This window comes from Drosophila willistoni (assembly GCF_018902025.1).
Source record: "Drosophila willistoni isolate 14030-0811.24 chromosome XR unlocalized genomic scaffold, UCI_dwil_1.1 Seg144, whole genome shotgun sequence".
In the NCBI taxonomy this organism is placed as follows: Eukaryota; Metazoa; Arthropoda; class Insecta; order Diptera; family Drosophilidae; genus Drosophila; species Drosophila willistoni.
The window spans coordinates 6893024-6908973 of NW_025814057.1; the positions used below are offsets into that span (position 1 = coordinate 6893024).

At 37.7% G+C, this 15950-nt stretch overlaps 1 protein-coding gene across 3 annotated transcripts in view; it reads left to right on the forward strand.

The window, feature by feature from the left end:
* The window catches only part of LOC6639249 (triple functional domain protein), a 42556-nt gene extending 26905 nt beyond the window's left edge, over positions 1–15651 (forward strand). For 2 of the 3 annotated variants that reach the window (XM_002062013.4, XM_015179056.3), the window contains 11 exons: positions 964–1261; positions 1368–1428; positions 7609–7714; positions 7909–8181; positions 13699–13749; positions 13824–13985; positions 14058–14176; positions 14255–14371; positions 14436–14625; positions 14708–15085; positions 15149–15651. In XM_002062013.4, coding sequence (XP_002062049.2) covers positions 964–1261; positions 1368–1428; positions 7609–7714; positions 7909–8181; positions 13699–13749; positions 13824–13985; positions 14058–14176; positions 14255–14371; positions 14436–14625; positions 14708–15085; positions 15149–15352 — 1959 coding nt within the window. In that variant the 3' untranslated portion in view covers positions 15353–15651. Of the gene's footprint in view, positions 1–963; positions 1262–1367; positions 1429–7608; positions 7715–7908; positions 8182–12066; positions 12157–13698; positions 13750–13823; positions 13986–14057; positions 14177–14254; positions 14372–14435; positions 14626–14707; positions 15086–15148 lie in introns of those variants that run through there. The other variant, XM_023181718.2, reaches the window with a different exon arrangement.
* Positions 15652–15950: the final 299 nt, after the last annotated feature.

The following is a 15950-nucleotide window of genomic DNA, read 5'->3' on the forward strand; positions in this document are numbered from 1 at the left end:
TATATGTATGTATATTGCAAATTCTCGTTTCTGTCAGCACTAAAATCGAGTAAAAATAGGGTTTAAACAAATTTTTATTATCGTTCTTTGTATTTAAAAATATATCAAAATGGTCAGTAAAAAGTTGGAAAATAAAAGTGTAGAATAATGTTATGATTCGTTTTGGTTTCTCATATTATTGTCAGATTAAGTACGAGGTAAAAGTCAATAATAATCGTAATTTTCAATTCAATTTCAGAAAGTTTCTATAAATGATTTCATAGAAAAGCCTTTTGTTGCGGTGAAGATCCTTTTATTACTTTCATCATTTAGGCACTCGATTGGCTTTCCTTTCTCTTCATTGTGTGGGTGTGTGAGAGTATTTTGTGGTTTTCTTTCATGGTGTGGCAATTAGGCATATTACACACACACACACAGAAGAAGAGAGTGTGCGTGTGTGTGTGTGTGTGGGTTATATGTAAATTAATAAACTTATACATTATTAATGCACATAACGTTGCTTGGCTGCCTTTGGTTGGTTGGTTAGCTTGTTGATTGGCCGTTGAAAGGCTTAAGGCGGCAGCTTCTCCTCCTTCTTCGTTCATCTCCCTTTTTGCTTTGTTTCTTCTGCTTCCAGTGGTAACTTTTGCATATTTAATGAGACAATAGGCGTCTTGTATGGGACTTGAATAGCTTTCTAATTAGTTAGTGTTCATATTTGCCAATGAGGTGTGTATGTATGGATGTGGATGTGGATGTGGGTATGAGTGTGGATATGAGTGTGGATATGAGTATGGTTGGGCATTCAAGGCCAAGTGATGGATTCATAGAGTCCTTGTCGAGGGTCTCGGTCAATCAATAAAAACCACTCGACCACTTGTGCTGCATTCTATAATCATTTGCCTCCTCCTCATCATGAGCTTAGTTTTTCTCTTTCTCGCTTATACCTCTATAATTTTTGCATCTATTTATCTCTTTTTGCAGCTCGGCAATCAGGAAGCCACCTGGGTGGTTGCCGACTACACAGCCAGCTCGGGCAGCAATGAGCTAAGTGTTAGTAAGGGACAGCAAGTGGAAATTATTGAATTGCCCACAGCCAGTGAGCCGCACTTTTGTCTGGTACGTCTCAATCTCCAGCATGACGATGCAGCCGTGCAGGAAGGACTTGTGCCTGTTGCAGTGCTCAAACCGCCGCCAGGCTCACACAAGCCAGCAAGTTCATCGTCGTCAGCCGTCGGGGCGGCAGCTCAGAAGGCCAACGATAGCATGCAGCAGGATCAGGGTAAGTTTCCCAAGTCAATTGATCACTCCTAGACTCCATACATAGTCTTTAATTTACCTTCATTTGTTTAACTAAATTCTTTATTTTGTTTTTGAAATTCCAACAGGCAATCGCAGCGGCAAAGCGGATGCTCTCTCCTCATCCACCAAACGTCGTGGCTTTAGTGGGTAAGTTTTAGTTTTACTCTTACCTCAAATAAGTGAAACTCAAAATAATATGCAGTGTACAACAAATTGCTCAAAGATAAGACTTTAACAACTCTTCAGTTTCCAATTTGTAAAATTATGAACCCAAAAGCCGCACCCTCTTGTGACCTCTCCTAAGTAGGGAACCACATTTGTTTGTTATCAGCAATTCCCCGCATTCCCTGCCCTGCCCTGCCTTGCCACTTCCATGGGAAGGGATGGAAAGCGTGTCATACAATTTATCAGACATTCACACCGCCAACAGGCCAAACCGCACCACTGCACCACTGTATTCGTACTTTGTATTCGTCATGGGGTTTTTGTTTTTGTTTTGGTGTGTTGTTTTTTACTACAACAACATTAAATTATCCGCTACCATGTCCTACCGAGATAAAGTCGTATGCAATATATATACGTATATTCAAAGACTTAATTTACAACTTATCAAAGGAATGAACAATTGCCTCATGATACGCTGCTTATCCTCCTCAACTTGCGTCATCTGACGATTAGATTTAGACTCCGAATTACTCATACTACCAAAAATTATGCAATATAGATGAATAGATCTTTAAAATAGATTAGGCTAGACCATAAAACGATGAAAGATTAACTAACTAACTAGTTTAAGCATTGGCTGTCTGAGATTTCTTCTTCAGTTTATTATTGGTCATTTGTTTCTCATTTTTATTTATTTTAAATATATTAAACTTAGTTAACAAATTCATTTCAATTGATTTGAAATGGATTTCCTTAAACAATTTGCCTTCTATAGTTTATGTTTTCCTGTTTGCTTGTGTACTAATGTTTTTCGCTTCGGCCTGTAATCGCGTGCTTCACCCAACTCAGGTCGGGCACAAGCCATAAAGATATAAACCTATTACAATAACAACTACTACTACTGGTCGGTTAGTAAAAAAAAAAAGAACTCAAAACACAATTTGCTGCGAGAGAGAGAGAGAGAAAAACGCAAATTGTAAATATAAGAATAAATGCTCAGCTCTTACCATTTGCCTTGCCTGTTTTTTTCGTACTCAGTTGAGTTGGTTGAGTCGAGTTGAGTTTCGTTTGAGTAAAATTTTTATACTCTTCTTCTGTTGATTCTCCAGAAATCGAAAGCCGCCTACAAAAACGGAAAGAAAAGAAAAACACACAGACATATACACTCGCAGAGTAGAAAGAGAATAATAATAATAATAATATTGTATATATCAGAAGGCAGAACAGTTTCATTTTGTCCGCCAGCTAGCTCAGTTTATGGTTTAACGCGTATACGCAACGTTGGTCGTCGTCGTCGTTGTCGCGGTTTCACGCTAATCGGACTTTGGGCAGTCAATTTTTTTCCGTTGAAGTTGAAGTTTTTTACCTTTGTCGTCGTCGTCGCTGTTGTCGTAGTTGGTTGTTATTTAGCTTTGACTGGGCTTATCTGCAATGTGCAATAACAACAACAGCTCAGCGGTAGATAAGTATACCGAAAATGGTTTTCATTTTGAAAAAAGTGCCGCAGTTGCCGCCGCAGTTAATAACGATAATAGTAATGATAACAACAATGTGACTTTTAATTCAAATTCGTTAAATTCACAAAAAATCAAACGTCGCTCGGCCCCAGCAGCAGCTCATCAACAGCGTCATCGTCATCATCATCATCCCCATCCTCTTCAGCATCAGCAGGCTAGTGAGGATGTACTGGGGGATAAGGAGTTGGAAAATTGTATAAAGACCACACCGCAATTGGTCAAATCGATATCATTGAATTGGCATGATAATGGCAAACAGCGTACAACACTTCATCATCCGCATATTGTTGTCCCCGATGCCCAGCAATTTGCCTGCTTCTGTTGTCGGCCAAGTGATGAACAGACAACGGCCGAAGAGAAGCGTAAAACTTGGTAAATAAACAGTTATCCGACAATGGTTTAGCTTTGTGCCTGTATCTTCTCACCTATATACACCTATATGTATATGTAGCAATTAGCTGAAAGAGTATTCATACATACATAATTTCTAAATAGAAGTGACTTTGTTTCTTTACCAATCCCCCTCCACCTCTCCGCTGTTCTCATAGTTGTGACTAATTTTTTATTTCCACTTGACAATTGAGAGAAAATGAAATTTTATTTATTTGCCACTCGGTTTTTCGAGATGCAGATTGATTATGCAGCCAATTTTCTGTCCCTCCTCCATCTGCTACCCCTCTTCGTCTCTCTCTTTCTCTATAACATGTATAAAATTTTTGAATTTCCAGTTCGATTGTGGAAATTAGACAGACACGTTTCACATTTGATTGTTTGTTTGCTCTTGCTGTTGTTCTAGCTTATTTATCTAACCTATCCAGCTCGCCACATATTCCCCCCCTTTTCCCCTTTGTGGCGTTTGGCATCAATTTAACTTTTGGTTTTTGAATGCTAGAGAACTTTTTGTTTTTTGCTTTGTTGAAGATAAAATACCAGAGATAAATGAGTGAATTTAAACCAGAGAAGTAAGAAAAAAACGGGGAAAAACTATTAAACAAAATCCAACTTATTTAGATGAGATTTATTGAAATTAAATTGTCTTTTCTTTCGGTATTTTTGGGCCTTTTATCGTTGGGAATGCCCCAATAAGAGTGAGAAATGTTTCGAATGCAATTAAAACCAGTCTATGCATTAATTAAACGAACTGACTGTGTAATACCCTTTAGAAAATAATAAAAAGTCCTTTTGGAACTCTATAAATTGTCTAATATTTCCATAAACTTCATTACCAAGTGGACAACATGATAACAAACAAATGAAAATTTCAGAGTCATCTATCTTTATTGAAGGGTATGAAATGTTTTGGGTAATCCCATACCCCACCCCCGTCCCGTCACCCGCTTCCTGTGTTACTCACATAAATTAAGTCATGCCAAAAACCGGTTACAGACTTTTCCCCGCTTAACTAATCAAATGTTCTCTCAAATAATCATTGAAAACAAAAGCAACAAAACCTGTTGTATGAGATCTACAATAATTATATATAATTTGTTATTGTTTATCAATAATAGTATGTGCTTATTGTTCAAAAGTCTTTCCCCTATATACAAAGAATCAGCTGATCGATAAATTCATTTTGGCATTAGTCAAAAATAATACTCAAGATGTTTTTGACTAATATTTAGTAGTTTTGTTTATTAGTTGTAAAGTTTGTTTTACACAAATTGCAGGAAACTCTAGAGATCTGCAAGGAAGTTGATAAGAGTCAGATTTTTACACTTCCTGCTAAAGCGACTTTATCCGACTTTATTGTTCTGTTTCGGTTTTCGAGGCTTTGTTTAATAATATTCTCAAATGAATGTCTCAAAATTTCTTTAGAATTAGACGACTTATCTACAAAGAATTGTATATGAAATACGTGCGAATGCAGAGAGAGAGACTCGATTTATGTTGGCTCTTATTACATTTTGTTATTACATGCATTTTACAAAAAAAAAAAACAATAATAAACATTGCTTATTGTTCAATACTTAAGGATTAGTCAGCAGCCTAGAAGACCTGTAAGTGACTTCGTCATTAGTTGATAAGAACAAAAAAGAAAATGAAACCAATAAAAAAAAAGGAAGGAAAGTGATAAAAGGCCTCTGCGAATGGTTGGGTATTAATCATGCCAAGCCTAGAAGTATCGAGGGGTTTTGAGGGGGGTGGCAGGGTGTCGGTGCCGAACCAAGAGATAGGGCAAATGAAGCATAAATAAATTGATGGACAACAATTCCATAATTTTGTGACTCGGTAATTGCAATTTCGAATGAAATTCAAAGCCGTCCCCCAATACTTTTTTGTTTTGTTTTTTTTTTATCAATATTCTTATCAAGGTAAAAGCTTTTCTACTAGTTTCTTGCAAATTCGTTTGCTACCGTTTAGCATAGTTGGACATAAATTGCACACACAGACATTGACATTGTATCTATGTACATATATATCTACCAACCTATATAAGATATATATGTACCTATATTGTATACAATACTTTCAATATTTGCACACTAATTGGGCTCACTTGGGTGAGCATTAAGGCAGAGCGAGCAACATGAATATAGATTATTGTCTCTGTGTAGATTTGCCCATCAGCCAGCCCACACACACACACACACCCCAACACACAAACACAGACACACACACTTACACTCATTTGGTCTCTCTTCATTCTTTGTCTCAAGCATTGTGTCAATATGCGCGTGTGTTTGTTCGGGATATATGTATAATAGTGAGTGCAGAGATCGGGTGATAAAGTGTGGGGTGAGGAGGGTAGGGGAAGAGAAATGATAGGCGGGGCAGCGCGTGCCGCCGCCTCCTCATAGCCAAGTCCAATGAACTAAAAGGAACCGAAGAGGAAACTGCAAACTTGCCAGCCTTTGCTGCATACTTTGCGGCGACCTCATTAACACACATACACAAACACACACACACATACACACACTCGTGGCTGAAGTGTGAGAGTAAATGAGACAGCGAAAGTGAGAGTATTACAGAGGAAGAGAGAGAGAGAGAGAGGGAAAGAAGGAGAATGAGTGGGTAGAAAGGAGAGTTTGCTTATTTGCCTAAAACATTACATCAGCCAAATGAATTTTGAGGCGACCGCATAATAAATTAAATACTATTCCAGGAACTGGAACTGAACTAAACCGGACAGGACTGACAATGACTCCCTCTCTCTGCCTCACACACACACACACACACACACACACACACACACATACACCTGTTTCTAACAAACTGGCCATGTTTTCACTTTCCTCTGCCGCCTGGTTGTCCTTTGTCTATGTCAATGTTTATTTTTACTTTGAATTATGTTACAAGCCATTGAGTATTATAGTCATCCCATATTCACGATGACTTTTATTTTAATTTAAATGTGTTTCGTGTTGTTGTTTCGTTTTCGTTGTATATTTTTGTTCATTAATTAAGCTTTAATTTATAAACTTTATCAATTTGTTGTTGCATTACATTTGTTTGTTGTGGTTTTGCCCACACACACACACACACACACAAAAGAGAAAGGAACAAAAATTGCACTAGCAGAAGACAGAGAGAGAAGAGGGAGAGAGAGAGAGAGAAAGGAAGCTGAGTTGAATGGGGTTATTAATTTAAACTTTTTACTAAAATGTTGCAATCATTCTACCATCTCTCTACCTCTCTCTCTCTCTCTCTCTCTCTCTCACTCTCTCTTTCGTCCCATGAGAGAAATGAAAAATGAATCCTTTTCAATTATTATTCGCAACACCATTTTCGCAGTTCATCAATTTTGGGGATTGTAGACCAAGTGATAAATGAGATTTTCTTCATGAATGAAAAGCGCTAAAGAAAGTCAAAAATTCTCTCGACCCTTTTTTGAAGCAGCTTTTACAACTTTCGTATTAATCAAAATACGTGAAGGATATTTTTACGGTGTGCCAAAAAGTTGCAGCATAAAAACTGAGAACAAATGTACAATAAACATGAATATACATATATTCTCTTCTCAAAATCATAAAACCAATTGCCATGAATTATATGACCGAGAATTCTCTTTTCCCAGTTTTATTTAGCTTTTATTTTATATTTTTTTTATTCAGCCACAAACCATGACTTTGATGAGAGAGAAAAGAAGAGAGAGGAGCATAAAATTTTTGGCCATTTGCCATTTTCGTGGTGCGGTTCTTCGGTGGGGGTTAGGGGCAAGAGGGGTCACCATGAACTTGGCCCCACTGTGCAATGGCGCCGGCGACAATGAAGCAGCTGCGGGTGGGCAGAGCAGCGTGCCAAGTGGCAGGCCAAGTGGCTGGCGACAGTCTCATGTTGGCCACCCAGCTGGACAGCCAATTTTCCCAAGAGTTTTTTAATATTTCGTTCGTTTATATCGCATTTTTCTTCTTTCTTTTTTTTTTTTGGGTATTGTTCCCCCCTCTTCGTATATATATAGTATATATATATTTAACTACTTGATTTTTTGTCGTTTCGGGTTTGGTTTTATTTTCTTTTTTGTTTTTTATTTTGGCCATGCCAAAAGAACGCGAGAGAGCATGAAATGGAAGAATTTGTTCAGCACACAGCATCCATACGAGTATTTCTGTATGATTTGAAGACAAGGATATTAATTTCCTTAAATTAATGAATTTGAAACTCATCTTATCTTCTTCTAATCTCCTTCGTTTTGTTTATGTTACAGGCGCAAATGGCTACCGCCACCGTTGAGGAAACTATCACAGAGCAAAGTGGAGAAGCCGCCAAATGACAAATCGCTCATCAAGAAGCCCTCGGAGAAGAATTTGCGAGTGAGTATACATACCGTGTATATACCATCTTAGTCTATGATATACGTCGAATATTTTATGTTCGTTTATTTATAAAATTAATTTTATATATGTATATTTAAATGTGGACATACATACATGTATATATATTAATACTTGTGGTATATATGTATATTTATATATAATGGGTACAATAACAATTTTACCTCTTTTAGACACCGCAAAAGCATGTCGAGGAGCAACAACAGCAACAGCAGCTGGTCGAGGGTGGAGGAGCCACTGGAACGCCAGTCAATTTGTCATCAACTCCACAGTACACAACGCCGCAGCAGCAGCAGCAGCAGCAGACTCAGCATCAAGCGGACTTTGAGCCCGATGAGGAGGCCGGTCTGGAAATGCCGCCGCCAATGAAGCCAATACAGGAGCCACATTTAATTGCCAATGGACCGCCCGCATATACAAAGGATCTCAAGGAGCCAGCCAATTTGGTAAGTCAACACACCGCACAGATCAACCAGATGCTCCCTTAAGTTGCTTAGATCAACTTACATTTATTCAATTATTAACTAAGCACAGTTTTGGTGTTTACTTACCTTGAGAGAGAGAGATATTATCGTCCATTAACCATTTGACAACCCAAATGCCAAGATGTAAGCTGGTTTTCTTTTTTTTTTTATGGTATAAATTATAGCTAAAGAAGCTTTTCCCAATCACTTTATTTCACTTTCATCTCATACGAGAAAAGAAGTCGAATAATACCTGCCCAACCCAGTCGATTCCTCAATCCAATCCAATTCAGTTCACTGTATGCCAACTCAACACAACTCATTGCTATTTGTTTATTTGTTTGACGGTTTCTGTTTTTGTTTGTTTTTAACGCAACCTTCTTCTCTCTAATATGTGTGTGTTTCCCACACACAAATCAAAACAGTTTATTGTAACTTTGCTCTGGGCATCATCATCATCATCATCATCGTCGTTGTCTCTGTTGGCGGCGGCGGCGGCAACGGCGTCATCCCATCCTCCACGTCATTGCCAATCCGAGCACGAGCTTTGCCTCAATTAGAAGAAAGCATAGCAAATAAAGCAGACGAGAAAGAAAGCAAACGTAAGAGAGATGAGAAGAGACAGAGAGAGAGAAAAAAAAGGCACAGGAAAATCTACCACAAGTCCATCCATCTATCCATCCATCCATCCATCCATCCGTCTGGCCGTTCGTCCGTTCTATGCCTAAGTAAGAGCACAAAAAATATCGTGGAGGAGAGGTGGCTAGGTGGGATCACGGAGAAGAAAGGGCAGCCACCTTTGGCCATAAATGCGCCACTTTATTTTTTGTTTACACACAGCCAAAGCAAAAGAAGAAGACCAAGTAGAAAAAGGGAAGAACACTTGTGAATGAGTGGGTGGAATGGATGTGATGTTTCTGGTGGTCAGACAGAATAGCCACCACACGCATCACACACAAACACACGCACACACTGTCTCCGCCTCCTCCTCCCTGTCTCAGAACGCATAAATTTTCGTAGTCAAATTAGCCGTAGACAAGAGGAGATGCTGCTTCTGTTTTTTTTTTCTCTCTTCGTATTTCTTGTGGATTTGTGGGTTGTGGAATGAATAAGTATGTACTTGGTCCGTCCGATCCGTCCGTCTGACTGTCAGTCGAGTGAATTTGCTTGTGAATTGTGATGGGGTGTACATTTTCTTTTGTTTGCTGCCGAGATTGGTACTTTTTTCTTTCTTTTGCTTTCTTTTTTTGCTCCCTCTCTCATTTTTTTTTGATATAGTGAATCAGTGAAAGGAATTTTTGAAAAGAATGTCGAGCAATCATTTACTGAGAATACGGGAAATTTATAAAGCAATTTAGTTTAGAAAAAAGAAAACCCAAGAAACAACATCCTTAGTAACAAAAAGTTATAAATTATATGCTCAATTTGTTCTAGTTAAGATGAAGCCAGGTTTGGGTTTCAGTTTCAGTTTTGAGACCCGATAAAATATTCCATCTACTCTCCTCACACGAACAAACAAAGAAACTCTTTCATATGGATACATTTGTGTTTGATAATTTGATTGTTAGTTCTTTTGCTAGTTAACTTAAATGCCGCCATATTGTCTTTCGATGCCATTAGCTTTTGGTCCCCCACAACTCACTCCAATCACTCCTAGTCCTGGTGGTCCGTTGGCTTTGTTTCCTTCCTTCCTTCCTTCCTTCCGTCCGTCCTGCCTTCCTTCCTCTGGCCAATGTCTTTTTGGATATGACGCCAAAGTGACGCCAACTGTCGGTTGCCTTCATTTCCATCAATAAATTTAATGCTGTCTCGTCTCGTTTTGCCACCTCTCTTCCATCCTCTTTGTGTGTATCTTCCACCTATTTGCCAACCTCTTCTTTCCCCCTCCCCCCCAAATCGTTTGTTTCGTCTTTTCTATTTTGATGATGGCTTATTAGTTGAATTTAATGTAAATTTTTGTTTTCTGCCTTGTAAAAGTTTTTCATCTGTTGCCTTGGGTTTTTATTATATTCATTTTTGTTTCGTTTTCCTGTTTTGTCAGTTTTGTTTTATTTTTATTTTTACTTTTTTGCATTTTGTTTACTTGGTAGGTGCAAAAGTTTTTAACCCAGTTAGGTCTATCTCTGTTGTATTTTTTTTTTTTTTGTTTATGTTATTCTTGTTAACTTTTTGGCACAATTGCCATTGGGGTCTCGACCCGTTTAACTTACCTTTGTTTAGGTTCCTTCATTTCGGTTTCGTTTCGCTTTTTTGTTGTTCTTTTTCTTTTTTTTTTGTTTTGTATTTGCATTGTCATTAAATTTTAATAGTTCTCCTTGTGCGAATTTTCGCGCCCTGTAGTGTGTGTGTGTGTGTGTGTGACATCAACAGCGACTACTCCGACCATTCCACCTTCACCTGCACTCCACCTCCTCCTTCTTGGCATCCGTCATCCACTCCACTCCCTGTCGAGCAACCTAATTAAATGTCACACCATGTCAGTCAGTCAGTCAGTCAGTTAGTCAGTTTGTGTGTGAGTTGCCAGCAGGCGGCACTTGGTTTCCAATGTAAAATTTTGCAAGGTCTGCTAATGCTTTGCCCGCTGATATCAGAAACCCAACAAGTAAATCACCACAACAACAATAAAATATATATATGTATATAAGGAATAAATCATAGGAATTAGCTAGAATTCTTTAGCATATTATTAGATCCAATAACTCAGCTTATCGACAATTTATGCATTGCCTGGAAGCAAATTTCCTTTTGCAAAAGGAAATTGCTCACTTGCAATTATTCAATTATGAACTTTAGTATTCAGCGACATTTATAGAGGCAAAATGAATAAGTTTCAAAAATTAATTGCATTTAAAGTTTAAAACTAAAAAGATTTAAAACTAAATTTTTAGATCAATTTCAGAAAATAGAATTTAGATCATTCACTTGGAATAATTATCACAATCAATTGATTGATTGATCTATTTGCTTTAATTGTCATAAAGGGCATTTGCTGCTCTTTGTCTTAATTGCATATCGTTGCGGCGGGGAGGGGAACGAAAAACAAAATAAAATTCACACATTTATTTGTTTAGCTTGGTGGCGTTTTTGTGATATTTCGATAAATTTATATGCATTGTTGTAGCCGCAAAATGCGAATTAATTTATGTATTTAAGAATTTTATACACAATGCCAACTGCTCTCTCTACTCTGGTTCTCAGACAACCACCCACCCACCCACCCACTCTTCCTCCCCCTCTCTCTGTCTGCTTGGTTGCCCTCTCTTCTTACTCAATTTTCCTCAAGTGACGAAGGCGACACAAAACGAAATGTTGTTAGCGAAGCGTTGATTGAGAGTTTCTTTTTGATTATTCTATAGTGTGAGTGTGTGTGTGTGTGTGTGTGGGCGGGTAAATTGGTGAATGAGGTGTCTTCCCGCCTCCTTCCCATTCCCACAATTTTCCACACACACACACATATGCCTATATGTATATAGAATACATATGTAAAACATGCTGGGCAACAGGCAAACTATTAGGCCGTGCCACTCCGAGTCAGTTCTGTTCAGTCAGTTGCTCAGCGTTCGCTCAGTCAGTCGTCGTCGTCGTCGACGTCTCAGGAATTTCTATATACAATATAGATTCGTATAATTTGTATATTTCGTTTTTCGTTTTCGTTTTTATTTTATTTCAAAATGCGTCGTCGTCGTCGTCGTGAAATAGCAAACATCCTTATAAAGATCACAAACAGCAACAATAAATGCAACAACAACAACGACAGCAGCAGCAGATTTTAATCACTTCGCTCTCTTGAATGACTGCTTAAACAAAAACAATAACAATAACAACAAATTTAGCAACCAAAAAAGAGATAAACAAACACACACACACCCTCTGCTGTGTGTGTGTGTGTGTGTGCTGTGCTGAGCATTTTAAACAATCCATCCACGTGCCATTATGAGCTGTTTTTTTCGTTTATTTGTAAGCTAAAAAACAAAATGAATTAATATTAAATTGCATTCAATGTTGTAATAAAACACAAAGCAACCATTTTTGTGATTGTCAAAAGTGTGAGAGAGATAGAGTGCGAGAAAGAGAGAGAGAGAGCGAACAGAAAGACTCAATGAATAAAACGCCACAGCTGACTCGATGCGATTCAAATCGACTCGTGAGCAAAATCTTATCACAAAGTATACAAAAAAGGAATTAGAAAATCAAAGAAAAACAATCCAAACAACACTTTTTATACATATGTGTCTGTGTGTGTGTGTGTGTGTGTGTGTGTGTGTGTGTGTGTTATCTATCGATATCTTGCTATACACTTGCAAGTCTACCCCTATCCCCCCTTTTCTACCGCATATAATAGTCATTTGATTTGGAAAAGAACTCTTCCCAAAAACGATCTTCAATTGCTTAAACTCGATATGCAAAATGATTTATTTTAGTTTAATTTCTGCAATGTCCTCTTAAGATCAACTAAAATTTAAGCGACTGTGATTTGCAAATGGGTAGAAACATTTGAAAGAACCTTCTACTCATGCTTCAAAATGAATCTAATCTTTTGTTTTTGGCAAAGAAAATAAATGTTGACTAGTTTACACAATTTTATCTTTAGTTGGCAAGTTTGCTGACTTTCATTTTGGTTATAAATTTAGAGTTGGCTTCAACCTAGGAAAAGAAAGAAGAAAATGCCAAGCAAAATATCCATACAAGGTCCCGTGTGCTAACCACCAACGAACCCCTCCTGAACGCCGCCCCATATCCATATACTCTTCATATTTGCCTCTTACGTGTTATGGGGTTGTCTGTATATTTGTGTTTTTTTTTTTTTTTTTTTTTTTGATTTTGTTTGCTTATTTATGCAAACGGCAACGAAAATAACTGAAATTAATTAGGGCTTTATGTGCGTGTGTGTGTGTGTGTGTTATCGGCCAAATAACCGTGTGTTACGAATGCTCAAACTACAAATTATTTACCATTAAAGCAAAAGAGGAGAATGGACTTCAAAGTGTTGAAAGTCGCAACATTGTCATTACTAAAAGAAAAAAAAAATGTCCTGAAATTGTTACAAGATCAAGTGTGAGCAAGAAGTCAACAATTTGAGACTAAATACTCTCATTTATTATTTCAAAATTAAGAAATTGCAATCAAAAAAAATTCTGTTTACATTCTCTGTCAGAAACGAATCACTGTGCGTGGTCAATATAGAAGGAAGAGTATTTGTACACAGTGTACAGAAATAAACAAATGATTCAATTGAATGTGAAACATGGCATCGAATTGTGTGTGGTTTACCTACTTAATATAGACTAAGGTTGTTCTATTTATTGTTTGATTTCTTTTTTAAATCATCCCTCCACGAAATTTTGCAGTAAAAAGTGGGTAAACTCTCTCTCTCTCTCTCTCTCTGGGACACAACATGTTGGGGGCTACTCCTCATTTTGTTTGAAAAGTTTTTCAATTAGTTGGCGAGAGAAAACTTTCCTTTAACCTATTTGGCTTTTTCCTTTAATCCATTTGCAGGCCAGCGCTGGCAAATTTGATGAAATCGAACAAATTGTCCGAGAGAGAACGGTAAGTGCTTATGAGTCTAAATCGAATACGATAGACAGACTATCTTTAAACACAATGATTTGAACATTTTGCAGGAGCAACATGAGTCCAATAGTCGTGTGGATGGCAGCGGTGGAAGTAGCACAGCAGGTGGAGGAGGAGGAGGAGCAGGCGGAGGTGGAGGAGTTGGTGCTGGTGGTGAGAATGCCAATACCAATGGCCATGGACGTTCACATGCCGGCGATAACAATGAGGAGGTAAGCATAGATACATAGATAGAAGGATACAAAACAATTTGAAATTGAATTGCAATTTTACCTATGCAACAGAATCACACTTCAGCCATGGATAGCAAAGAAGCGGCTCAAAGGAAACGCCAGCATGTGCTTAAAGAGTTGGTAACCACAGAGGAGACTTATGTCTCAGATCTAAATGAAATTGTCAATGGGTAAGCACACACACACACACACACACACACACAAGCAATAAACCTATTGAAATTGCTAAATCTTCTCATTTATTTCAGTTATATGGCCGAAGTGTATAATAGCAGCAGTGATATACCCATGCCCGATGATCTAAAGGGCGGTAAAATACGTTTGGTATTTAACAATATCAAGGACATTCACGATTGGCATAAAGAGTGAGTAGTAATTGAGAGGAAAGTCAACTAAATTAATCTCATCATACTTTCATTTTGTTTTTAGATCATTTGTGCGGGCTTTGCGCCATTGCCAGAAGACGCCCTCTGAGTTGGGTCCATTGATAAAACGTTCGACACCAAAATTCGCCATGTATTATTATTATTGCAGCAACAAACCCTTGTCCGAATTCATAGTGAGTGCCCATTATGATTATTTTGATTGTATACGTCAGAAATTGGGACATCGCATGGATGTAAGTTGAGAAAACAGCTCAGAAATCCGGATTAGATTAGATAGATTAACTCTTGTCTCCTTTTTTTGTTGTTTGTTTGCAGTTGCGCAATTTGATTATTAAGCCAGTGCAACGCATTACCAAATATGAGCTATTGATCAAGGATCTAATCAAGGCCACTGAGGGGGCTGGCCTACACAAAGAGGTGGCCATACTGCAGGAGGCCTATCAACAGATGAAGGTGGTCGTTAATACAGTCAACGATATGATGATGATATTGCGCAGCCTGCAGGACTTTGATGGCGAGATAACGGCCCAAGGCAATCTGCTAATGCAGGGTCCATTGAATTGTGTCACCGAAGCGGCCAAGCAGCGTGAATTGCAAGTGTTTCTATTCCAGCAGATTATCATTTTTGCCGACATTGAGAAGGCTAAAACACAATTCTGCGATCCCACCTTCAAATATCGCTCACACATACAGGTAAAGCGGAGAGATTTGGTTAGCTTACATTTCAGTCAATTCATTTCTCTCTCTCTCTGTCAGCTAAATCACATGCAAATCAAGGAGCTGGGCGATTGTCGTTTCCAAATAAAATCAACGGATCCAAATAAACCGGAAGTGGTTATGATTTGTCAGGCTTCGTCAAAGGAACGCTATGCCGAATGGTGGGGCATGTTGGAGAAGATACTTGAGCAGCAGAACGAGTTAATCAACATACTCTCCAATCCCATTCAATATCATCGCTAATGTCCATTAAGAACAACAAAGCAACAACAAAAACAAAAATGAGCAGTGATCCCAAATTGAGCCACTAATTAAATTAAATAATGCGTTTAGTTAAGTGAAATTATGTAAAAACGTTGATCACACACACACACACACATACACATAAATATTTCCATCATGATGTTGATGAAAATGATTATGATCATGATGATGATGATGATGATATTGTAAAGTGTTTTGGGCAAAGTTTTTCCTCGCACTTGTATTTTGTCTATTACACACATACAAAGAAACACACACACACACACACACATACTCAAGTCGTAATTGTAATTTATTTATTTAGTTTCCTATGTGTTTTTTTTTTTTGTGTTTTGTAATATTTTTCCATTTGTTTTTGTGTGTCGTTTCATTGCTCTCCCATCGATGTTCAGCAAACCTTTTTTCTGTCTAGTTTGTCTAGTTTTGTTTTAGTTTCTATTTCGTTTTTGAAATTTAGTGTTTCTTTTTTTATGTTAATCGAAAGCAAAACGAGAAAAAAAGTATTATATGCTCAAGTATATATTTGTTTTTAAATTACATATTTTTTAACTGTGCATTTCTCTATGACTAAACTAAT